The sequence below is a fragment of the Lycium ferocissimum genome, unplaced genomic scaffold (genome assembly GCF_029784015.1).
Source record: "Lycium ferocissimum isolate CSIRO_LF1 unplaced genomic scaffold, AGI_CSIRO_Lferr_CH_V1 ctg1166___fragment_1, whole genome shotgun sequence".
NCBI lineage: Eukaryota > Viridiplantae > Streptophyta > Magnoliopsida > Solanales > Solanaceae > Lycium > Lycium ferocissimum.
The window spans coordinates 47,020-73,012 of record NW_026713950.1 but is presented as its reverse complement, the minus strand read 5'-3'; the positions used below and the strand labels follow the sequence as shown (position 1 = coordinate 73,012).

General features: G+C 41.0%; 2 protein-coding genes across 2 annotated transcripts; one reads left to right on the top strand and one right to left on the bottom strand.

Moving 5' to 3' along the window:
* The first annotated feature begins 394 nt into the window (after positions 1-394).
* Positions 395-5,368, top strand: LOC132041772 (uncharacterized). Its single transcript, XM_059432467.1, has 2 exons — positions 395-1,412; positions 5,337-5,368. Exons 1-2 carry the CDS (start codon positions 395-397, stop codon positions 5,366-5,368), a joined length of 1,050 nt encoding a protein of 349 aa, XP_059288450.1.
* Positions 5,369-6,462: 1,094 nt separating this feature from the next.
* Positions 6,463-7,095, bottom strand: LOC132041771 (uncharacterized). Its single transcript, XM_059432466.1, has one exon. The coding sequence runs from the start codon at positions 7,093-7,095 to the stop codon at positions 6,463-6,465; it is 633 nt and encodes a 210-aa protein (XP_059288449.1).
* Between the last annotated feature and the right edge of the window lie 18,898 nt (positions 7,096-25,993).

The following is a 25,993-nucleotide window of genomic DNA, read 5'->3' as shown; positions in this document are numbered from 1 at the left end:
CCACCGAAGTTCTGAGAATGCTCGAAACATTGGCAAAGCGGGTAGACTCAACTGAGAAGAGGGTGAAAACATATAACTCTCGGGTGGATCAGATCCCGGGGGCTCCGCCTATTCTAAAAGGACCGGATTCAAAGAGGTACATTCAAAGGCCTTTTCCTCCAAGTGCGGCTCCGAAGTTGATCCCGAAGAGGTTCAAAATGCCGGATATCCAAAAATATGACGGCACAACGGACCCACAGGAGCACGTGACTTCATACACCTGTGCCATAAAAGGCAATGACGTCGAAGAGGATGAAATTGAGTCCGTGTTGTTGAAAAAGTTTGGGAAACCCTATCGAAGGGAGCATTGACTTGGTACGACCATCTGCCCGAGCATTCAATCACTTCTTTCGAAATGCTCGCGGATGCGTTCATAAAAGCCCATGCTGGAGCTAAAAAGGTGCAGGCTCGGAAGGCGGATATTTTTCGTATAGCCCAAAGGGACGATGAGTTGTTACGTGAATTTGTCAACCGGTTCCAAAGGGAACGGATGGAGCTCCCTCCGGTTCCGGAGGAATGGGCTGCACAAGCTTTTACCAAAGGGCTTAATCCTCGGAGCTCGACGGCCTCGTTCAAACTAAAAGAAAACTTGCTGGAATACGAGGCTGTGACCTGGGCAGATGTCCATAACAGATACGAATCAAAGATTCGGGTAGAGGATGACCAACTCGAACTTCCCCCGGGGCCCATAAATATGAGCAAAAGCTCTGAGAGATCGAGGAAAAATTACGAGCCGGAGTCAAGACCATCGAGGGAAAGGTATCGGCCATACTCTCATTCGGAAAAGCCAAGCTTCAGGTCGGAAAAATCAAGGGTTGGTCCCAGTCAATTCTCCGGTCGGGGTGATAAACGGACCGAGCGCCCGTCAAACAGTCGAGGTCTATCATTTAGAAGTGATGCTGGGAGTTCGGCTAGCAACAAAGACCTACCAAGGATATCGGAGTACAACTTCAGCATCAATACCTCGGATCTCGTCTCGGCCATTGGTCGTATCGCAGAAGCAAGATGGCCGAGACCATTGAGATCAGATCCGGGTCAACGGGACCCGAGCGTGATGTGTGAGTACCACGGAACTCATGGGCACAGAACTGAAGACTGTCGCCAATTGAGGGAGGAGGTGGCTCGGTTACTGAAAAATGGCCACCTTCGAGAATTCCTGAGTGAACGAGCTAAAAGCCACTACAAGGAAAGGGAGTCCCACAAACGGGAAAAACCGGTAGAACCTCAGCATATAATCAACATGATAATCGGAGGTACAAATGCTCCTCGAAGGCCGGTGATGAAACGGACAAAGGTTACCATTGTGCGTGAGAAGCGCAACCGGGATTACGTGCACGAGCGTTCCATATCCTTCAGCAACGAGGATGCAGAAGGCATCATTCAACCACACAATGATGCGTTGGTAATTTCTATTCTTATTTTTAAATCACAAGTTAAACGTATTTTGATTGACCCAGGTAGCTCGGCCAATATCATCCGGTGGAGAGTGGTTGAACAGCTAAGGCTACTCGATCAGATTGTACCGGTGGCCCGAGTGCTTAGTGGGTTCAATATGGCGAGTGAAACCACGAAGGGGGAGATTTCTTTGCCGGTCAACATTGACGGCACCATTCAGCAGACGGTGTTCTATGTCATCGAAGGGGATATGAAGTATAATGCTTTGCTTGGCAGACCGTGGATACATAGCATGAGGGCTGTGCCATCGACATTACATCAGCTGTTGAAATTCCCAACACCGGAGGGGATAAAAACCATCCGAGGTGAACAGCCCGCTGCAAGGGAGATGTTCGCGGTCGAGGAAGCGCCACTCTTTCCCAAAAAATCGGATCCAAAAGATGATGAGTCAGTCGGTGGCAAGGACTCTAAATAGCAACTAAAGTGTACGGGTTCGACAGCGGAGCAGAAGGGGTCGGACCCGGGGTATGAAGAGGATGATTTCGGTGTACCCAGATCATTCGTCTTGCCGGATGACTCGGATGCAACCAAGTCTACAGTAGAGGAGCTGGAGCAAGTCATCTTGTTCGAATATCTACCGGATAGAAAGGTATACCTGGGCACGGGGTTAACCTCGGAGCTCAGGAACAAGTTAATTAAGTTTCTTCAAGCTAATGCCGATTGTTTCGCATGGTCCCATATAGATATGACAGGTGTGCCACCGGAAGTGACGACTCACAAGCTCAGCCTTGACGGGAGATTTCCCCCGGTGAAGCAGAAGAGGAGGCCCATGGCAGAGCCAAAACACGCCTTCGTAAAGGATGAGGTAACAAAGCTTTTGAAAATAGGCTCTATCCGGGAGGTAAAATACCCGGACTGGCTAGCTAACGTAGTGGTGGTGCCGAAAAAAGGTAATAAATTTAGAATGTGCGTTGATTATAAGGATTTAAACAAAGCATGCCCGAAGGATTCATTTTCGATGCCTCACATCGATAGAATGATCGATGCGACGGCCGGGCATGAGATGTTAAGTTTTCTCGATGCTTACTCCGGGTACAACCAAATCCGGATGCACCCGGAGGATCAAGAGAAAACATCCTTTATTACTCGGTATGGGACTTACTGTTACAATGTCATGCCCTTCGGATTAAAAAATGCTGGTGCAACTTACCAACGCCTAGTTAATGGGATGTTCGAAGAACAAATAGGGAAAACAATGGAAGTTTATATTGATGACATGGTAGTCAAGTCCCTGGAAACAGAGGACCATTTAAAACATTTGCAGGAAACCTTCGATGTACTCCGTAAATACAACATGAAGCTTAACCCGGAGAAATGTGCCTTCGGTGTCCGATCGGGCAAGTTCTTGGGTTTCATGGTGTCCAACCGGGGAATTGAAATTAACCCGGACAAGATCAAAGCCATCGAGGATATTGAGGTGGTAAATAACGTCAAAGGAGTGCAGAGGCTCGCCGGAAGGATAGCGAGAGATATATATATTCTGAGTCGGTTCATATCGAGATCTTCGGATAAAAGTCACCGTTTTTTCTCCTTATTAAGGAAGAAGAATGACTTCGTTTGGACACCGGAATGCCAAAGAGCCTTGCAGGAATTGAAAAGGTACTTGTCCAGCCCGCCTCTGCTGCACACACCGAAGGCGGATGAGCAGTTGTTTCTCTACCTTGCCGTATCCGAGGTAGCGGTAAGTGGTGTTTTGGTCCGAGAAGAATCAGGTACGCAATTCCCTATATATTATGTGAGTAGAACTTTAGGGGATGCGGAGACCCGTTATCCCCACCTTGAAAAGTTGGCTTTGGCATTGGTAAGTGCTTCAAGAAAGCTCAAACCTTACTTTCAATGCCATCCGATATGCGTAGTGACTACTTATCCTCTAAAGAACATCATGCATAAATCGAAATTGTCGGGTAGACTGACCAAATGGGCCGTAGAGATTAGCGGATATGATATCGAATATAAACCCCGGACGGCCATTAAGTCCCAAATCTTGGCCGATTTTGTGGCAGATTTTACCCCGGCTATGGTCCCCGAGGTTGAGAAAGAACTTCTGCTAACCTCGGGAAAGGCTTCGGGTATTTGGTCTTTACACACGGACGGGGCCTCGAACCTCAAAGGTTCTGGGCTAGGCATCGTCCTTAAAACCCCCGCCGGGGATGCCATTAGACAATCGATTAGAACTATTAAATTGACTAACAATGAAGCCGAGTATGAGGCTATGATTGCAGGTTTGGAATTAGCTCGGAGTATGGGGGCCGAAATAATCGAAGCAAAATGCGACTCTCTCTTGGTCGTTAACCAAGTAAATGGCGTCTTCGAGGTTAAGGATGAACGAATGCAAAGGTATCTGGAGAAAATCCAAGTGATACTACACCGGTTTAAAGAGTGGACCGTGCAGCATGTACCCAGGGAGCAGAACGAACAACGAAGCCGACGCATTGGCCAATTTGGGCTCTTCGGTCGAAGGGGAAGAAATCAACCCGGAACCATAGTGCGGTTGATGAATTCGGCGGTAGAAAACGGGCATCTTTGAAATAAACACGATGGGTCTAACTTGGGATTGGCGCAACAAATACATCGACTACTTGCAAGATGGAAAGCTCCCGAGTGACCCAAAAGAATCACGGTCACTAAGGACAAAAGCAACACGGTTACGCTTAGAGACGGTCAATTATATCGACGGTCTTTCTTCGGGCCCCGGCCAAGTGTTTGGGTCCGGAGAAACCGATTATGTGATGAGAGAGTCCACGAGGGGACTGCGGTAATCACTCGGTGCGAAAGCCTTAGTTCGAAAAATTATCAGAGCCGGTTATTACTGGAACCGGATGGAGGAGGATTCGAAGAATTTTGTCCGAAAATGTGATGGGTGTCAAAGACATGCCCCGATGATTCATCAGCCCGGGGAGTTGCTACACTCGGTGATATCACCTTGGCCCTTCATGAAGTGGGGAATGGACATTGTTGGTCCTCTGCCATGGGCACCAGGTAAGGCCCGTTTTATTTTGTTTATGACTGACTATTTCTCCAAATGGGTTGAAGCGCAGGCCTTCGAAAAGATTAGAGAAAAGGAGGTTATTGACTTCATATGGGACCACATTATTTGTCGTTTCGGCATCCCGGCCGAGATAACTTGTGATAACGGTCCTCAGTTCATTGGCAGCAAAGTCAATAATTTCCTCGAAGGGTTGAAGATCAAGAAAATTGTATCAACTCCGTATCACCCAAGTGCAAACGGACAGGCAGAATCCACGAATAAAACAATAATTCAAAATCTAAGGAAAAGACTTGAAACATCGAAGCATCACTGGAGGGAAGTTCTACCGGAGGTATTGTGGGCTTACAGAACCACATCAAAATCAAGCACGGGAGAAACGCCTTTCTCGTTGGTCTACGGGGCCGAAGCCCTCATCCCCGTAGAAGTTGGTGAACCGAGTCTCCGATTCAGATACACCACCGGTGAGTCAAACGAGGAGGCCATGGCCATAAAACTCGACCTCACGGATGAACTTCGCAAAAACGCGTTGGTCCGTATTGCAGCCCAGAAATAGAGAATGGAAAGGTACTACAACCGGAGGGCCAATTTTTGACATTTCCAAGTTGGGGACTTGGTGCTTCGGAAAGTTACTTTGAACACCAAGAATCCCAACGATGGAAAGTTGGGTCCGAAACGCGAAGGAAGGGCCGTACAAGATAACCGGAATAACGGGTAAAGGGTCGTATCAGCTGGAATCCATGGACGGACAACGGTTGCGCAATAACTGGAATGTGGCTCATTTGAAGAGATACTACTGCTAAGGTATGGACACCTATCCTTGTGTTTATTTTTTGTTAATCTTTCTTTTTTGCAGGAAGTCGAGTACCGGATGAAGTTAGGTGTTAGGTCTGAAAACACGTGTTGCACTCTTTTCCTTAGTACGGTTTTGTCCCAAAATGGGTTTTCCGACAAGGTTTTTAATGAGGCAACAAGTACAACGTGTTACTTGATAAAAACGAGGACAAGTGTCCGGAAACTCGGGGGTATACCCTACGAGTGGGGACTTGATAGTGCTTACCCGATCATGCAGCTCGGATAAACACTAGGGGACTACTATACCCACATCGAGGCTTACCCCGGTAAATAGAAAATGAAGCAGCTCAACAAAGCAAGTGAACGCCGTTAGGTGCTACCCCGGAGAAGTCCTCGAAATTTTGTATTTCTCACCTTCGTCCAAAATCGGACCTTCTGTATTAGGTTTCGATGTAAGGACCAAACGATCAGAACGAATCGTGTCCACTTAGTATTTGCTACGGCAAAAATAGAAGGAAACGGACGAAGTCTTCATATCATGTACGTGCAAATACTTGCAATATAAAGATTATTGAAAATTCAGATTATTGCATTTCGGATATGTCTTCTTGTTAAACACCCTACCCGGTGATTACCGCCGAAATTTGACATCATTTTATCCAAATACCCTACATTGGGGACTATAGTCGAAATTCGACAAAGGCAACAAGGTCGCATTGAACCAAGCCAAAATCTTTTAACACCCTCGAATGGGGACTGCTATATCAAAAATTGATAAGGCAGGGATTCAGGTGTCCGAACCTAATCTATGATAAGTAAGCTGTCGAAAAACATCGGCCCTAAAATGCCTAACGTGATTCGGAGACGTCTGAATTCACAGAGCATAAATAAGTCCCACGGGCAAACCACTCGATCAAATCCCCGGACAAAATGTACCGGACGAAGAGAAAAGCCAATATTTAGGCACAGTCCGGAAAAATGACTCCGAGCCTTTGTTTGTTCTTTAACGGGATTGACGATTAGGGCAAAAGTCATAACAAGCATTCAGATAAAAGAATAAAGAGAATCGGAAAGAAAAATGCACATTCCATATATGAAGGTTTTTTACATCCGAAATTTCTACAAAGTTAAAAAATAAAAACAAGCCAAAAAGGCAAAGGCAAAATAAAGGCTAATGTAGGCCTGGTCTACCCGGTGCGACTGGAGCCGGAGTGCTCGGATACTGTTCTCTCAGAATCCTCAAAATCGGTATTGAGGGCTCTCTTGGCTTCCTTCTCGATCGTTCGGGCTTCAAGTATCAGGGCCGGGAGGTCCCCAAATCCTTGTTGGGCTTGCTCAAGGGTGGCCCTTCGGGACTTCCACCGTTCATACTCAACCGCAATCGTGGTATGAGCCTCGGCAACCTCCACATTCTTAAGAGACTCAGCTAAGTCGGCCTCAGCTTGGGCCAATTTAGCCACTAATTCCGACCTCTCTTCATCGAGGATTCTTTGAACTTGAGTAGCCGACTCAAGCTCGGCCTTCAGAATGTCATTGGCCTCGGCTGTCTCCTCGAATTTGGTTTTGAGCTCGTCGCATATCCGGGCCCTATCCTCGGCTTTCTGTTCGAATACCCTCAACTTCTCCTTGTACTCAGCATTCTCGGATTCAAGCAGCCTATGCCTCTCGGCCATCTTCACGGCATCAGCCTTGACCGAGTCCAGCTCACTCCGAAGTTGAGAGATAGTGGCCTCGAGTTCACCGAGCCTCGAAGAAAAATGGGCATTGTCTTGGCTAAGGCCGACCTTGTCCGCTTCCAGGAGCCGGTTCTTTTCGACCATTCCGGCCAACTCAGCCTTCAACCGAAGATTTTCGGCCTTCGCTGCTTCGAGCTCGGGTTGAAGGTTGGAAAGGGCAGCTGCCCGGTTCAATTGATCCTCCTTTACTTGCAAAAGGTGCTGGAACTTCTCCGTTTCCCGACCCTGGCATCCAGCTGGCCCTTAAGGTCGTCAACCTCTTGCTGAGCACGGATAAAGGCCTCATTGACGAGCACCACACTCTGTAAAAGAAACGAGAAGTTAAACTTGGATAAAATCGGAGCTAAAGTTCACATTGAATTATGGAAGGATTGGGTGATAAGCTTACCCGGTTGCCCGCGTGCATGCCCTCGTTAATAAGACTCTGCCAGGGGACTCCGGCCATCTTCCGCTTATCCGAGTCCGAGATGAGGGGCCTCAGATAGCTTGCAATTCCCACAGGACGGGACAAGAAACTGCAATCCTCGGGGACAGTAACCACGGCCGATCTTGTCCTCCTCGGTTCCACGCTCGGGGCCGGGAAGACACGTACTAGGCTTTCCCTTGAACCAGTTTCGGTGGACCGACTAGCTGCCCTCGTGACCCGTGGGATAGGGAGATGTCCGAAGCCGGCTGCTTCCCCGGTTGCAGGTGGTGTATCCGAGAACATGTCATCGAGGTTATCTAACCTCGGCGCAGGAGAAGTTGGAGCAGCCCCAGCGGTCTCGGTAGAGGCAGGTGCCTCGGATGTTGCAGCTGGGTCACCATCGGGCAGTGGGCCGGTATCCATTGGAGCCTCGGTGTCAGGGACCGGCTCAGCTCTTTGTTCGGCCTCAGCAGTCGAAGCGAGCCCGGATCTTCTAGTCCTTTGCAGGGGAGTCTCCTCAGATGAAGCATCACCTGAAATGTCAACATATTCAATTGACCTTAGAGGAGTCGGATAAAGAACTTCTTCCCCACCTGTGTGCAAAGCCGGAGCTGAAGGTCCTTCCCCGGCTGAAGGAAATGGCGGAATGGTGGCTTCCTCCTCCGGAACAGAGGCGACGGAGGGGGCCACACCGACCCTTCGAATAAGGAAATCGGGCTCTGCTTCATCCCTTAGAGTCCGAACGACGCTCCTTGCCCTCTTCGGTTTTTGCCCTTTGTCCGAGGGCTTTCTCCGCCTTTTATTGGCAGCAGTAATAAGACGAGATGTCCTGTGAATCAAATTCGAGCCGGCGCGGCGAGGCTCGAGTTGCCGCCGGGCTCGGTCTTGGCTCCACCGAGCCCTTGGGTAAACCTGAATACCGAAGAGGTTATAAAAAGGAAAGGAAAAAATAGAAGATACAATATATTCCAACTCAAGCAGAGTATTACCGTGATTTTGGGCAACCCATCGGCCACGCGACAGGTTCCCCCATGTCCGTTCTTCATGGGTGTGTTGACCGAGGAGTGCTCCAACCCATTCATTCATGTTCCGGACGGCAGGAGGTATCCATGCCACGGCTGATATAAAGAGAGAAGGGGAGAAATCGTGTGAATACAAGGGAGCAAGTGTTTGACAAAGCATTCAAGATTAATTATTGAAGGGAGAATTCAGAAACTTACGATTATCGTTCCACCTCTCCGGAAAGGGCATATAATCAGCCGGAATAATGTCTGCGGTCCTCACCCGGACGTAGCGCTCTAACCAACCTCGGTCTCTGTCTTCATCCATCTTCGAAAAGATCGGGTTCCGACCTCGCTTGGCGAGCTTTATCACGCCCCCTCGGAATAGCCTCGGGGAATATAAACGGATGAAATGTGTCATCGTAAATTCCCTTTTTACATTGTTGGCCAACAACGGAGGAGCCACGGTCCTCAGTTATCGGACCAATTTGGGCCAAGGTCACGTTATATGTCCGGCACATATCCAAAATAACCGGGTCGATTGGGGGTTGAGCTTGAGTGTGAAGGGATAGGTGTAAACATACAAGAAGCCTTCCCTATGATCGGTGATAGATTCGTCGGGCCCGGGGGCGAATACTTGCACCGGACGGTTATCCCATCCGCAATCAGCCCGGACCTGATCAAGTTTATCCTCGGTAATAGACGAAGGATATCGCCTTACATCGAACCCTCTATCCGCAACCGGAGAAGGCTTCTCGGCTTCAAATTCTTTGTTGTAGTTGGGTTTGGACGGTACTATGTTCGAAGCGGTAGGTTCAATGAAGGTTTTTCCCTTGGGTTGTGAGGTTGGCTCGGCTCCTTGAGAAGAAACCGAGGGAACATCCTGGGAGGTAGTTTCGGTGTTGGCAGACATTTAGAAGATATGGGAAAGGAGATTGATGAATTCGAAGTAGGACACGAAACAAATTGAAAGTGTAAGAAGGATTGAAGAGGCAGTTGGAAAAAATTCAAAATGACGAGATGAAAGAAGAAACACAACAGCACTTTCGATCAAAGAACAACAATGGAGAAGTTGGCAAAGTTGGTTTATTTTTACGATCAAAACAAGCGAGAAAAGGAGATGATCACGATCAAAACAAGCAAGTAAACAGATGAGATTGAAACAAGTAAAAAATGGGAGAGGAAAACGATCGAAAGTGGAGAAGTAAGAAGGTGAAGTGAAAGTGGTAAAATGAGAGGGTTAAAAAGCCTTATATAGGCATGGGGGTATAGCGGTTACGAGGGTCGACAACCGGGGGTGCCACGTGTCCCACAATTAATGAGACGTGATTTGAAGAGACGTGCGTTACGGCGGTTACCGAAGTCGGCCATTCGGGATGAGACACGTGGCTGATGGCAGAGGGACGTGACACAACTGTTCCCGCCAAAATTTAAAGATAAGAGCGAGCTTGTGAAACCACCGGTTTTGTGACTTATCCACTTCCCGTTACTCCGGTAAAACTACGGTCCGGAAAGTGTGGGGACTATCTGTATACGGTAAAAACCGGATATGCGCAAGACCGGTGACACCAGGGCCGGGGGTAAGATCAAATGAGCACGAGTATGATCAGTCTTTTCTTCGGACCGGGGATTGCACCAGATGTGGCTGATGAAGAAAAGAGAAGTAAATCTGTTGGTCCGGTGTCTCCGGACCAAACTCTGCGTTGCCGTTAGCCCGGTTTCGCCAAGTCAAGTTCTCGTGGCCGTTAGCCCGGTTTCTCTGATCGAATCGATCGTGGCCGTTAGTCCGGTTTCCATGATTGAACGTGGCCGTTAGTCGGTTAACCGGTCACGGAAACAGCCACGCGTCAAGACCGTTCTGCCATTTTGTACTGACAACCGTACGGGTGTCGGACCATACGGTCCTATGTTATCCTTTTAGGGTTTCTTTATTCCTTTTTTGTGTAGTATGAAAGGCCCATGAGGCAAAACTATAAATAGAGGACATTTTCCTACTTTTAGGGGTTAGCTTTTTGAGATCTAGAACATTGTAATAGCAAATATATATTAAAGCATTATCTCACTCTCTCTCTCTCTCTCTCTCTCTCTCTCTCTCCTCTCTAGAATCAGTGGATCTTTGTGGTTTTTGCTTATTCTTCTAACACCATTAACTTAATCATCTATAGCAACATATTCATTCAAGGCATTGATATATATTCATATATACATATTATAGCACGCAAATCCATAAATATTTCTCATAAACCCAAAATAGATTAAAGTTATCCACATATCTCATACCTCACTTACAAATTCAATTTTTACCTAAATTCGGGGTAATACTGAATCATTAAAAAAATTAAGTTGATTTTAGTTCTACTTGAGCCGTCAACTTAGCTAATGATTGTTTAAGAGTTCTTCTTGAAGTTACAAGCCACTTAACGTAATATATGTATTGCATCAAGATAAGATCAAAGACTGTGTAGTAGCTATTTTTAGATCTTCCTTTCATTTTTCTGGTTGAAGTTTAAGGAAGCTAAAAATTACTATATGCTATTTATTTTTAGTCAAAGTTAAACAACCTTCCATCATAGAATTTTCCTCATTTTGCAGCTAACATAAGAGTCACTTTGGAACTAGGCAGGCTGCTTTGTCATCATCAGAGTTGATTTTTGACACACACATTTTGTTATCTTCCAACAAGAACAATGAGGTGTTTAATAGGTATACTTTGACTTGGATTCAGGTGTTCGGTAGGTATGATTATTAGTTTGGTTGTCTAAATGAAAAATAATTCCACCAAAAGATAAGGGGTCGTGTATATATTCAGTCAATTCAACATAAAAATGTAATAGCCGAGGGGGGACTCTTCAATAGAAGATTCATTGCGTGTGTGCACGTTCGCGACTGAAAATCCAATAGAATTTTAACAAATATTAAATTTAGACGCGTAAAATTTTTAAAAATCGAACCAATTAAAATTAAATTTTAATTCCACCTCATGGCCAGTAGGTCCACCATATCACATGAAGCTTCCTTATCTCATCAACATAATTTAGGTCATAAAATCCTCAAACAAGGAGCCATGATTAGCATTGGCACTATCATGTATAGCAATAATTAATAGTTGCACTAATTTCAAATACTCTCCTCTCCTAAATTGAGATAATTGGTGAAACAGACCCTTCAGCATTTAAACCAGGGAAAAGGGTCAAAACTGACCCTCTACTTTGAGAAAAGGATTAAAAATATCTTCCGATATAAATTTGAATAAAAAATATTCCTCTCATCATTAAAATTTTCAATTATACCCTTATCTAAATGGAAATCACCAAATCTCTCAAAATAACTCGATTTCATTTTTAAACCCGACCCAACTATATAAAAAACTCATATGCGATCAACTTGTTCCCGAGTCCTACATATGGAGCCACTAGGCATAGGAATGGGTAACCCATATGGATTTTTTATTTAGTTGGGTCAGATTTAAATTGAGCGAGTTCAAAAATGAAATCGGATTAATTTGGAAATTTCTGTTAAGACAGGGGTATGTTTGAAAACTTTTATGACGGGAGGAATATTTTTTACCCAAATTTGTAATATAGGATATTTTTAGCCCTTTTCCCTTTAACTAATTATGGACTTAGCCCTTAATCAGTGAGGTTGTCCTATCAAACTTATAAAATGACTAGACGTGATATGTGTATTATGCGCTTGATCTATCAAATTGCTTCTTCTAGCTGTGCATTTTTTTTTTTCTAATAAAGGAGAAATGCAAATATTTTATAGTTCACCTATATTTTTGCTTATAGTTAAGAAGGGATTTTAATCTTCCATATATTTTCAAACAGAGTCTCTTTTTTGTGGATTAAACGAGATTCACTACTAAAAAACTGGCAAAAAACAGATTTCATCAGTTTTTCTACAATTTTTTTAAATCTTTTTTTTAGTAAGAAAACCAACGGACTGCGTCGGTTATTTTTCGCGTGAAAAATATAATTATTTTTTATATTATTTTCTAAAATAAACTGACGGAGTCCGACGGTTTTATTTATTTATTTTTAAAAAAAAAAAAAAAAAAAACTTCAGAGTCCATCGGTTTTTAGAGCAAAAAAACAGTATAAATTAAATCAATGTAAGTATTTGATCAAAGAATATGAGTGGTCTAATGGTAGAGCCCTTTAATGCCACGGGACATACCCGGGTTGGATTCCAAGTTGCTACATTTCATTATTTTATTTTATTTAAAAAAAAAAAAAAAACAACGAAGTCCGTCTGTTATTTTTTTTTATTTTTTTTTTTTACATAACCGACGGAGTCCGTCGATTTTCCGTCGGTTTTGGCCGTCGATTTTTTCGTTTTTTTAGTAGTGATTACTTATTAGCTAAGTCCAAGGTAAAGGTAAAGTCTGCGTACACTCTAACCTTTTCAGACTTCACTTTGTGGGATGACACTGGATATGTTGTTGTTGATGTTAGTTAGTTAGTTAAGTCCGAAATTCCTAATCTTTAAGTTGTTAATCAATATTGCGTTTGATCAAAGTTGATTCGTAATTTGGTATTTGAATTTCTAAAACAGGGGAACTCTTATAAATTAAAAGACTAAGAGGACGTTCTTGTAATAGTTAAAACTTGAAGAGTTCACACACTATACAATTTGACCCCTCAATGATGTTTTGATTTTTCTAGTCGACATGCGGTATTTGTTTTGGGTCCCGATTAATCTAGACTCGTGCCGCGTAAGGCTAGTTAAAAGGAGAACCGCTCATTACCAATTTCTTTCATTTAGAAGGCTCGAACTTGAAACATTTTTGATTAAAATTGGAGAGATTTTATCCATTCCACTATAACCTACGACTGTATCCCCTCAATCATGTTGTGTAAACATAATGAATGCACAATGAACTAAACCAATGTTATCACTTTCAAGTTTTTCAATATTCCAAAAGATTATAATCTAAAAAGTAATCATGTAATGTTTGTGACTTGTGACTTGTGACTTGTGACTTGTGAGGAAATATTCCAATCCCTTAATAGAAGGAACAATTATTTATGTCCAATCTTTATCTTTATCTTCTACCGTACCCGATTGATTGCTTCAACATGCTGGAATAATTCAAAAACTAAGAGAAGACCAAAGCTATCAAATAACTTCAAGGATGTGACTTCCCATTTTTGACATATTCTTTTTATTCATTTTTTTCATAATTATTTTTAATGGATTAGACCTCTGAATAAAGAACTTTTAGTGCTATCATAATCACGTACCTCAATACGTAGGTTTGCGAATAAAATCTCATATTAATAACTGGAAAAACAAAACAAGTTGCATAAAAAGGTGTAGTGAATAATGATACTCTTAATAATTTGAGGCTTTTTGAGAAAAATCGTGGGGACTTAATTCAAAACGGATAATATCACACCATAACAATATTAAGTATTGTTTGATTATTTTAGTCCAACAATTGATATCAAAGCTAATAGTTCAACAAGACAAATATAGAAATAGTCATGGTGACTTGGGCTCGATTGACTGCCCTGGCATGTCTACAAGCCGATTTATAAATACTTTCAGTCGTTGCGCGGTAGCGTGAGGGCTTTTGAAAAAAATCATGTGATTTTAACCCAAAACGAAAAATATTGCACCATACAAGAAGAGTATCTTCGGTTGTTTTAACTTAACTGTGATAAATTTGCGATTATTAACCTATAACCCTAATTTCCTTGTCGACAATTTGACAGATGAATACTTAGAGAATCGTAATATTTTCTTTTTGTAAAATGTAAAATATTCTAAATTTTTATTTTGCTTTGTCTTCAAGTAACTTAAATACTTAAAATATACTTTTAAAAAGTTACGTAATACAAATATGACGATGGTGACATTTTCGCTTGGTGGCCCACACTTGTCTCCTTCTTTGCAATACAATAGGATCACGCAATTTCTTGGAAAAGATTTTCCAGTTTTCCAAAATAAAACCTATTCCCTTTTTCCATTTTTGTCAAAGTAATTCTTTACGCAAATTGCTTGGACCAAAGTACCAACATATCGACGCCTTTTCATTTCTTTCAATAAATAATTTAGATTTCCACCCTTAAGTGGTGGGATGAATGAAATCCCGCTATGCTTAATCAAATGTGTCGGGATTGACTAGATGATGCAACTTTCTAACACTGAAAAAATTATTAAAATTGCAATAAATAGTATACATACAACAACAACATACCCAGTGAAATCCCACAATATAGGGTCTGGGGAGGGTAAGATGTACGCAGACCTTAATACCTTACCTGTACCTTGGAAGGTAGAGAGGTCAAGTCAAAGACCCTCGGCTCCGGAGAAAGCTTGACAAAAAAGGTTAGATATGGACAAGTAGATCAAAGCAGTATTAAAATGAAAATAACGAGAGTAAAAAAGCCATGATAAAGCAGCCTAAAAAAAGCGGCAGTAGCTACCACATATAAATAAAGTAAAAGGCAGTACCTACATTTGATATACAAATGAATACACTAATCGCAGTACAAGAAATAACAGCATGTAACAAAAGTCGAAGGGCAAGAAAATATACAAGTAATACTACGCCTACTACTATGGACCTAGTAAGTAGGTGTCACGACCCATTTTAGGACCTCGCGGGCACCTACCTTTCCCACTTCGGTAGGCGAACCCTCTATCGAATAACACATCGATTAAACAAGACGAATCACTTAAACTAATTGATATTTAGAAATAACATCGGAACATCATAATATATTCGATAAACGCAAGTAATTATATGATTACAACAGTCACATGATTACAGACTCGATCCAGTTTTTCATGATCTGATCTAGACTAGTACAAGAGCGACTAAATGAATTCCGATTTCCACTATATTCTAAGACTCAACCTCCGTCCCGGAATGAAGTGGGAGGAGGCCTTCCAGATAGGCACCGCGCATTTCCGTACACGTCACAATCAACCACCTGAAACAATCTACAACCCAAAAGGGTGTAGTAAGTGCAATATCAGTACAATCCACGCGTACTGAGTAAGTATCATAGGCCGACAATGGTTAGAAACACATATCAGTAAAAGAATTCACAGATAAACATGATAACATCCCAATCAAGTCATACATCTATTTATCACACTCTGTACATCAATACCTTTTAATCATTAACTTCACTCCAATAATCACCAATCAATCTCACAACAATCTCGCAACTCACATATAACTAATCATTAAAACACCCGTTATCCTACATCATGTAGAGACCAAACATATAACTAATCTTACGGACGGTCTATGGGATACTTCAACAAGTTCAATCAATAAATATGGATCCAAGTACACGTCATTGCCTAAGTAAAGCATCTAATCCCAAATAAGCCAAGCCTGAATATATCAAGTCCGAATCCAACATCATAAGTACAACGCCAAACATCTCAAATATCAAATCATAATGCAATGCAATACAATAGTGTATGAATGCAATGCAATGCCATGCAAATGTTGTGTACACATGTACTCCGGACGGAAATATCGACATCTCGGTAGCACAACCCAGTGTGACTCGCGAAGTCTAAGTACCACCCGTCCCGGATATTTGCCCAACAAACAGACAGGACCCCGGATCTTTGCCCACGGGGGGTTCTTATCGGCACCACTCTGGGGGACCCGCGGAGTCCATGCACTATCAATGATTCCGGAACTAACATCGGATATTGGTCATGCAATCAATGATTCTGGAACTAACATCAGATATCGGCTATCTCACGTCACTCAAGTAAAAGAGTTTTATCAAGTATCAACTTCACTCAATCAATGATTTCGGGATGAACATCGGACATCAGCCATCTCACATCACTCAAGTAAAAGAGTTTTATCCATTATAATTAGGATATCAACAATGTATTATGAATGGATGAGAATGCGTGCAATGCATGGGTCAATATCAACAGTCTGATTAATATCACAAGTACCAACAATGGGGTACACTAATAATATATCCGAATCACAAATATCAATAGTGGGTGTGCCAACAACATATTCGAATCACAAATACCAACAATGGGTATGCCAATAATATATCTGAATCGCAAATAACAACAGTGGTATGCCAACAATATATCCGAATCACAAATACCAACAGTGGGTATGCCAACCATATCGTAATCAAGACGATAACAGAATCCAATATTTATCAACAACCTATGGCATCAAGACGGCACAATAGAACAATCAAATCACAACACAATGGGGTGGCTAGTCCCAAACACACAACATGTTAATCAAATCGATATACATTATTACCACTTCCCTGTATCAGTCTATTAGCTTAGAACAAGTAATCTCACCCTACACTCACAATCATTCGTCACAACTCAATCTAGAACTCAGTCACAATTGTTAGTGCATTTTATCCTTCCATTTATCAACTAGATTCACTATTATGGCATAACACAAATAATCACATATTACGGGAATTCTCATCGTTAGACATAGAAAATAGGTATCACCCGCTACTCCCAAGTCACATAAAATCCACCGATATTCAAGAAAGCCACATCATACATCCTAAAGAATCTACAAGCCACAAGCCCGCACACACAATCACACATCAATACCATCCTAGGATTCCCTCCCAAAATTCCCAATTCCTACACATGCATTCTCCGTTCCTTCTAATACATGACTATGGGAAACTAACCGGAGTCTACCGAAAGGGAAGCCATAACCTACCTGGCAGCCGAACAGGTGGCACGAACTCATACGTTGTCTTGTCTTTCGAAGCGTCTCCAAATAATCAAACTCTATCACATATGAATTCTATGTAAGAAACCATGAATAATGATACCCATATTGGCTACTTTCTATTCGGGTCAAATTCCAACCCTTAATTTAGGAAGAACGGGTCTCAAGGGCAAAACGGAAATTTTATGACCAAAATACCAAATTCAATACTAAAAGGTTAACACCCATTACTTTAATCATATGAATACTCAATTAATTCTAAAAATCATCATTAATATAAAAACCCCCAAATTTGGGTCTAAGAACCCTAACTTTAATTCATGAAAATCAACTCTAGAATAGAAGATTAATGATTAACAAGCCTAGATATGAAATTATCTAGCATGAACAACAACATTTAACCATAACTTAGGAATCCAAATCATTTTTTTTAAACCCTTTTATGAAAAACCCCATAAACCCTCTTTTAATCTTAAGCTTCTAGAAATTTCTAGCATGGATTCTTACTTAGGAAAGAAAATGGAAGAGGTTAGGATTAGGGAACTTACTTCCAAGAGAAATCTGACCATAAACCCCTCAAGTCGCCTCCAAGGTGATAGGAAATTATAATAGAAGTTTTGGGAGGGAATAATGGTTTTTGGAGGCTTTAAAACATAAAAATTGCTCGACAACCGCTCCGGCGGTCGCCCTTACCGCTCCGGCGGTCACCTGCCGCTGCAGCGATCATCCTTACCTCTATGGCGGTCATACCAGACACCCGAAAAATCTGGTGTCTTTCAAACTTGAAAACGCCACCCGGAACCTCCCGAACACAAATCAAATATGCAGATATACATAAAAACGCTCTACGAATGCACTCGTGCCCTCAGAATTTCCAACGGAGGCTTCGTTAACCAAGCCAACCCTCGACGGCCTAAATATCAACTTTCCAACCCAAGTCGCAAAACGCAACCGAGTGCATTAGGAACCAAACCAAACCCACTAATCAATCACAATTGGTCATCCGTACCTCTTGAAATTGACGAATTTTCGAAAAAAAATCCGTTCGCCCAAAAGTTAACTCCCGATCAAATGGTTTTTGCTTAAAGCCAATTTTTTTCTAGAAAACATTCCAAAGCCCAAAACGATGCCTAGGAAGTCATGCCAACTATCTTCTCGGGTCAAAATAGTTCTAATAAGACTTAGGAACGGGTCAACAAGAGCAAAAATGGAAGAATCATGGTAACGACAAAACGGGTCGTTACAGTAGGCAATGCATGACTAGCTACTACCCTAATCTGTGTCCTCCATAGCTTCCTATCTAAGGTCATGTGCTCATTAAGTTGTACCTTCACCATGTCCTATACAATCACCTATTCCCAATACTTTTTCGGCCTACCTCTACCTTTCCTCAAACAGTCTAAAGTCTGTAATTGAGTTGGCCCACTTACATGAGCAACAATTAAATGAGGAAAAGGGTCCTATGAAACGCGCTTCTGCTAAGACCCCAACCCTTCTTCCAACTCCTTCGACCAATTTTTTGGCTTTACCTAGCTCCTCTGCTATTGTACCTGCTACCTCCAAAAATTCCCTTCAAACGTTTATCATCAGCGGAGATACAACAACATCGTGAAAAAGGGCTATGCAACTATTGTGATGAAATATACACCGCCACTCACAAGTGCTAGAATTTACCCAGTTGTTCCTCCTTGAAGACGACACTACCCCTAATATTACCTTCCCTGATTCTTTTTCCTCCGACGAACTTCTAGCCTAGGAATTGCAGGCCCTCGAAGTTCAGGAACAATCTACTATTTCTTATCATGATCTAGCCGGTAGAAATTTTCCTACCACTCTTCGTGTTATTAGGCATGTTTGCGGCTCCCCAATTCAAATTCTTGTTGATAGGGGTAGCATCCACAACTTTATTCAAGCTCGGGCAGCCAGGTTTCTAAATTTAACCATAACGTTGATTCTGCGTTTTTCTGTTATGGTTGGGTGTGGACAACATTTGAGATGCGATGGTATGGTTTGTGAAGCTTCATTATCGATTCATGGTACTAAACTAACTCTTGACCTTTATGTTCTGTCCCTCCATGATTCCGATGTAGTTTTGGCCGTTTCCTGGATAGCAACCTTGGGTCCAGTGGTCACTGATTATAACACTCGCATATTTGAATTTACTCTTAATGGTAAGCATACCCGATGGATTGGTGAGCCTCTAACTGACCTACAACCAGTTCAATTACAGTCCTTGCGACGTCTTTCAGCGACAGATGCTATAGCTTCATGTTATAATTTGATGATGGTTGAGGATAAGGATTCGAGTGACATGGATATTCCACCCGACTTACAGGTCCTGTTGAATGACTTTGTGGAGGTCTTCCAAAAGCCACTGGGATTACAACCGGCTCAGCCTTCTAATCATGCGATTCATCTTAAACCTAATGCCACTCCGGTTAGTGTTAAACCTTATCATTATCCTTATTTTCAGAACCAAATTATGGAGCAGCTTGTTATTGAAATGCTCGGAGATGGTATTGTTCAGCCTAGTACTAGTCCTTTCTCCTCTCCAGTGCTGTTGGTGCGTAAGAAGGATGGTATGTGGCGTTTTTGTGTGGACTATAGGGCGTTGAATGCCATTACCATTAGGGATCGTTTCCTATACCCACTAGTGATGAACTATTCGATGAACTACATGGGGTTCAAGTTTTCTCCAAATTAGATCTTCTCTCCGGTTATCACCAAATACGTGTAGCAGCAGCAGATGTTCCTAAAACGGCCTTTCGAACACATGATAGACACTATGAATTTTTGGTAATGTCGTTTGGATTGTCCAATGCTCCCTCTACTTTCCAATCCATGATGAATGACATTTTCCGACCTCTCTTGAAGTGGTATGTACTTGTACTCTTCGATGATATTTTCATTTATGGTGCAACCTGGGCTTTATATTTGGAGCACTTAGTTGTTGTGCTTCAGTTACTTCAAGATCATCAGTTAGTCGTAAAGAGATCGAAGTGCCATTTTGGACAAAGGCAAATAGAATATTTGAGGCATTTGCTCACGCCCCAGGGGCTTGCCGTTGACCCATCTAAGATTACAATCATCCAAAATTGGCCAATTCCATCCATACTAAAAGCAGTTCGCGATTTTGGGCCTAGCGGGGCACTACCACTGCTTCATCTAGCATTATACCAATATTGCTGGTCCGCTAACGAATTTTTGAGGAAAGATGCTTTTAAATGGTCAACCCAATCCCAACAATCCTTTGATGAACATAAACGAATTTAAGTTCCACACCAGTTTTGGCCCTGTCCAATTTTTCTGAGGAATTTCAGTTGGAAACCGATGCTTCTGGAGTAGGGATTGCCGGATTGGTGCAATGCTTTCTCAAAGGCGCCACCCTATTGCATTCTATAGCCAGAAACTATGCCCGCTAAAGGTATCCACCTATCACAGGGAGATGTATGCCATCACATGAGCAAAGGACGAAATGGAGACGATATTTATTGGGCCAACGCTTTACTATTTTGATTGATGAGAAATCATTGAAGAATCTAACGGAGCAGGTCATTCAAACGCCCAAGCAACAAAAAATGATTGGGCAAGTTGGTGGGATATTAATTCACTATCATTTACCATCCAGGCAAACTCAATAATGCTGCAGATGCTCTTTTGCGTGTTCCTCAGGCCTCCCTGCACGCTATTTTTGGTCGCACGCGTACTTGACTGAACGAGTTTCGCGAAGCTAATATAAATCACAAAGAGATGTTGGCTATCCATCAGGGCATTTCTGAAGGCCATCCTAGTTATGTGGATTACTCTTTTCGGGAGGGTCTTCTATTTTATAAAGGGAGATTAGTGTTACCTAGTGATTCCCCTCTCCGCCTCTAATTTTTGAGTGAATTCCATGATTCCAAGTTAGGAGGACACGCTAGAGTGTCTCGCACGTTACATAGGTTATCATCGAATTTTTTCTGGCGGCGAATGCAACGCGATGTTAAGACTTATGTAGCAGCATGCCAGATGTGCCAACATAAGAAGAACATTACTTGTCATTCGGCTGGGTTACTCCAACCTATTCCCATTCCTGCTATGGTTTTTGAAGATATCACCATGGACTTCATTGTTAGTCTGTCGTGCTCAAAAGGGAAGGGAACTATTATGACGATTGTCGATCGCCTGTCTAAGTATGGCCACTTTATTCCCTTACCAACGACTTTCATGGCCCAAGTGGTGGCTGAGGCTTTCCCGGTTCACATCATCAAGCCCCATGCTCCACCTCGCACTATTGTGACAGATCGTGACCCACGTTTCTTAAATTCCTTTTGGCAAGAAATTAATAGACTAAATGGACCCACAATATGAACACCGCCATCACCCTCAAACGGAAGAGCAAATAAGCTTTGAACAAGAGGTGCGAAGCAATATTTCGAGGTGCTTTGTCGCATCCGTCCTCACGAATGGGTTTATGTTACTACGGGTCAATTTCGTACAACATCATGCACCAATACTGCGGGCATGACCCCATTTCAATCTCTGTACCGGGAGCCTCCCTCGGTGGGTCGATATCTCCTTGGTAGTTCTACAGATGATTTGATAGAAAGATACATGCTCAATCATGATGATGTTCTGGATCTGTTGCATGCTAATTTCTCCAAGGCCCAATCTCGTATGAAAAAGTTGGATGATAAGAGTCGAATTGAGGATAGCTATATAGAAAGTGATTGGGTATATATCCAACTTCAACACTATCGCCAAAACTCGATAAGGATGAGCAAGCAACACAAACTGGACGAGAAGTACTTTGGACCGTTTAAAATACTCAAGCGAATATGAGTAGTTGCGTGCAAGTTGGAACTTCCTGAAGCTGCCAAAATCGATCCCGTTTTCCATGTCGCTATGTTAAAGAAATGTATTGGCCAGCCTGAGCAACAAATTACCCCTCTCCAACTAGCTGATTCTACTGAAGTGTAGCCTTCGAACCTTGAGGACACGGTTCCTAATTCAAGGGGAGTATTGTTGTGAGCAGTCAAGTGGACGTTGGGCCTAAGAGTGTGAAAACTAATGCACAATGAGCCCGTTTGGATTGACTGGCTTATAGTTTTCTCATAAGTTTTCGCTTTTTTGTGTTTCGTACGATCCAGGGCAAAAGCCATTTTGTCTTAAAATAAGCCCAAAAAATTAATTGAAACCGTTTGGCTTAAAATTATCTAAAAGAAATTATAAGTCGAAAACGTCACATAAATGTTTTAAAAAAATAAGTAAAAAAACTTATTTTTTTTTTTTTTTTTGGCTTATAAGCTACTTTTTTAAGCTCATCCAAAAAGGCTCAATATGGAGACATTGGGCCGGGAATAAAATTAAGAAGCAGTCATCGAATTAAATAGCCCAATAGTTTGCTGAAGGGCTTTGTGTGGAATCTAGAAGGGGACAGGTGTCAAAAGAATAGAAGCAGCGAAAGGAAATATTGTCATTATTAGTACCAGAATAGTAGTAGAATGAGCAGGCTATTTTTTATTCAGTATCGTCTCTTTTCTTCTCATCTTTTATCCTCTGTCAGAATCTATTTCCCATACCCTTTTCTTCTATCTTGTATTTGCTAGTTTTGCCTCCCTAAATCTATTGCATTGAGCTCTCTGTTGCAATAGAAATCTTTCATTTGCTGGTAATATTAGCGTTTACAATACTGGGGCATCCATGCATCTCCTCTGCACATAACCAAACCACCAATAAATAGTATATATACGTATTTTAAAAAATACAATGAGTTTAATGCAAATACTCTAAGATTGAACTTATAGAATTTAAATTCTGAATTTGTCTCAGGTTTGAACCATGAAAATAAAACAAAAAAACTTGTTATAAGGAGAATTTCCTTTATAAGCTCTAAATATTGCAAATTCTAATTAACGAAAAATAAAATAAAAAGTTTAGAGTCCCATTGGTGATTCTTGACTTGCTCTAGTCAATATATAAAAACTAGCAAAAGCTACTTAGAGAATAAGTGTCTTTTCTTTCAATGTTAATCAAAATTTCCAATCAAACGGAGTTGAAAATTTGGGGATCTAATTGTCTAAATAGGTGAGTTAAAAACATTTTTGTGGAAAATTCCTTAACCATCTTTCTATTTCTTCTCAACTACTCCATAGACTTGTAAAATTCGATAAGTTCGACATACTACGAAACAAGGACCGCAACTTTTGGATTGGGGTTGAATTTTCGTGCAAGTACTAATAAGATCATATAGGCGGAATCATAATTTAAAATTTATAAGTTGTCTGATTCTAAATAAATAATTTATAAATATTTAATGAAAATATAAAGTTTAAATCAAAACTTTGAATTCGACCGAACCCCTAATCTATACTCTACCTCCGCCCTTGAATAATATTTTTAGAGCCAGACAGCCCATTTTATAGTTCTAAATCAACCACTTTAATGTTTCTTACTTTGGACAATAGATGAACTTTTGCAATATATTCTTTCCTCTCAGGAAGAACGATATATAGTATAAGGGCCAAGCATATCTAACTTTTGATAAATTCAAATACCGAATGATATCCATGATAGAGGGCAGCGTGACGAGGGGGCCAAAGAGAATGACCGTCAGAATGGGTACACATGACACTTTAGACGAACCCCGCATCAAAATAGGAGAAGAAAGATAAGGGTTTTATAAGGCACAATACAAATTCAAATGGTACTAGCCTAAAAAATAATCCATAAAATTTATTGTGCAAAAGCAGACAATACATATCATAGCTTTGGACTACTACACATGGATTCTTATTTTTTTTTTGAGATATATATACTCAAAACTGAAATAAGCTACAGGTGATTTCTCGAAGAATAATTTTATACTATCCATTTTGTGACGGAGTACTATTACACGTTTTTTTAGCTAAAGAAAGACGATTTATTGTAACTAAACCATTAAACACGCTCTTTTAAGGTTAGTAAATAATTAAAGAAATGAACTTAATTGAGCCTTTGTGAGAGGAAAAACAAAATTGAGAAAGAAAAATTCTCCTAATTAAAAATTTAAAGTTAGAAAATTTGATGCCACGCCATAACGATTTAAAATGAAGGAAAAAATAGAAAATAAATACTAGAAAATACTCGACGTAATTTGCATCTTTTATGCACTTACAACAAAATTACTACCTAATTTTGTACTAATGACACACTAAGTTATGGATCCAAGAAAGCCTATACCATAATGAAAAAATGTAAATAAAGAAGAAATGCTCAAAAAAGAAGAAACTAATGGAGTGTGAACCAATCCTATCATGCTTTAAACATTTTATACACAACTACTTTTTCAAGCAACCACTTTTGATTTATGATGAAGATTGCAGTGGACATGTGATGTTGCAAAAATGTGACCCCTAAAAGAATAGGCAGATGGCCTAATCAATTAAATTAATAATATTGATGGCTACCACTAACAAGTACGTGAAAATCGTTTAATAAATAGTATGATATATAAGGTGGACAAAATAAAGACGCAAGCTATTTTACCCCCTCATGTATACACGTTATATTGGCATTCGAGGTTCCGTCATAGTATCCTAATTTTTATGGTACTCCATTAGATTGAAACGAATTTAATGAAACGACATAGGTAAAAGAATTCATAAACCATTTCCAATTTAATTAAGATCGATTATTGTTGTTGCTTCTATTTTATTGTGTTTGCCCATATGAATGCAAGTAACAAACATCACCTGAAAGGACAGACATCATTTGCATGGAGTACAATTTTGGTTTATCATTTGCATGGAGTATAATTTTGGTTTTGGTGTGGTTGTTGGTAATGTTTTTGGTTAGAAAAGTTCCTAATTTGTTAAAAAAAAAAAAAAAAATCCACCAAAACCGTTTGATGAACCAAAAATGAAAGAAAAAATAAAATAAGAGAGAGATCAAAATCATTTAGCTAAAGGATTTCAAAAAATTTATACTGATTGTCCAAAAGACTCTTTAACTAAAGGTCTAAAGCTAATTTTTTTTTTTTTTTGGTCCAAAGGTCTAAAGCTATATATATTTTTTTTTTTGGTCCGAAGGTCTAAAGCTAACACAGTCACACAACTTTTCTAATTTCTGAAAACTTTTCCATAGAGCAAATCTTAAAAAATAATAATGAGAATTTAGTTTTACTGCTATTTGGATGTATCAAATAGGTCATGTAAAAGAATTTCAGAAATAATCAGGCAAAGTATAAACTCAGCTAAAGTAGCTCTTCATGTTTTGTTCTGTGCATTTTCATGACTCCTATAATTCTGAATATCAAGGTTTAATTTTAGATAATCCTTGACCTTCTGTCCGACAATGCACTCAATGATAATTTTCGACCATATTCGGATAGTATATATAGAAACTATAACAAGAAACTACAAACAACAACAACAACGTACCCAGTGTATTTCCACAAATGAGATCTGGGGAAGTAGAATGTACGCAGACCTTACCCCGAGGTTGTTTGCGATAGACCCTCGGCTTGAGAGAAAAAAAGGATTTGAAGCGTGATATATAACAAGAAACTAATGAGCAATAATCTCACTTAACAACTGGCCATTGAGATTGGTGGTGCAATTGTAAGAAATACATCTTTACCCCATAGTCAGGCAATCAATGCATTGATAAAGTATTCCCCGCGTCTCAAGCTTTTTCTTTTTTCCTGCTTTCTTTGTTTTTCTACGATCTTCTTTCTTTCTCTATCGTTTTATTCTAACAGATTGTACTTTCTATTGAATACAAAACCATTATCTGTGATTTCATTTATTTCTTGAAACTACAATGAAGTTTCAATGAGAAAAAAGGAGATTTTTCCTAGCAGAAACCTTGTTATTGTTCTTATGCGTTCTCTCTGCAGTT

Coding starts and splice junctions, on each gene's coding strand:
- LOC132041772 (XM_059432467.1), top strand. CDS start 395: ATGCTCGCGGATGCGTTCATAAAAGCCCATGCTGGAGCTAAAAAGGTG. Junction 1,413..5,336: donor CAGCAACGAGGATGCAGAAG/GCATCATTCAAC, acceptor TCTTTTTTGCAG/GAAGTCGAGTACCGGATGAA.
- LOC132041771 (XM_059432466.1), bottom strand. CDS start 7,095: ATGGTCGAAAAGAACCGGCTCCTGGAAGCGGACAAGGTCGGCCTTAGC.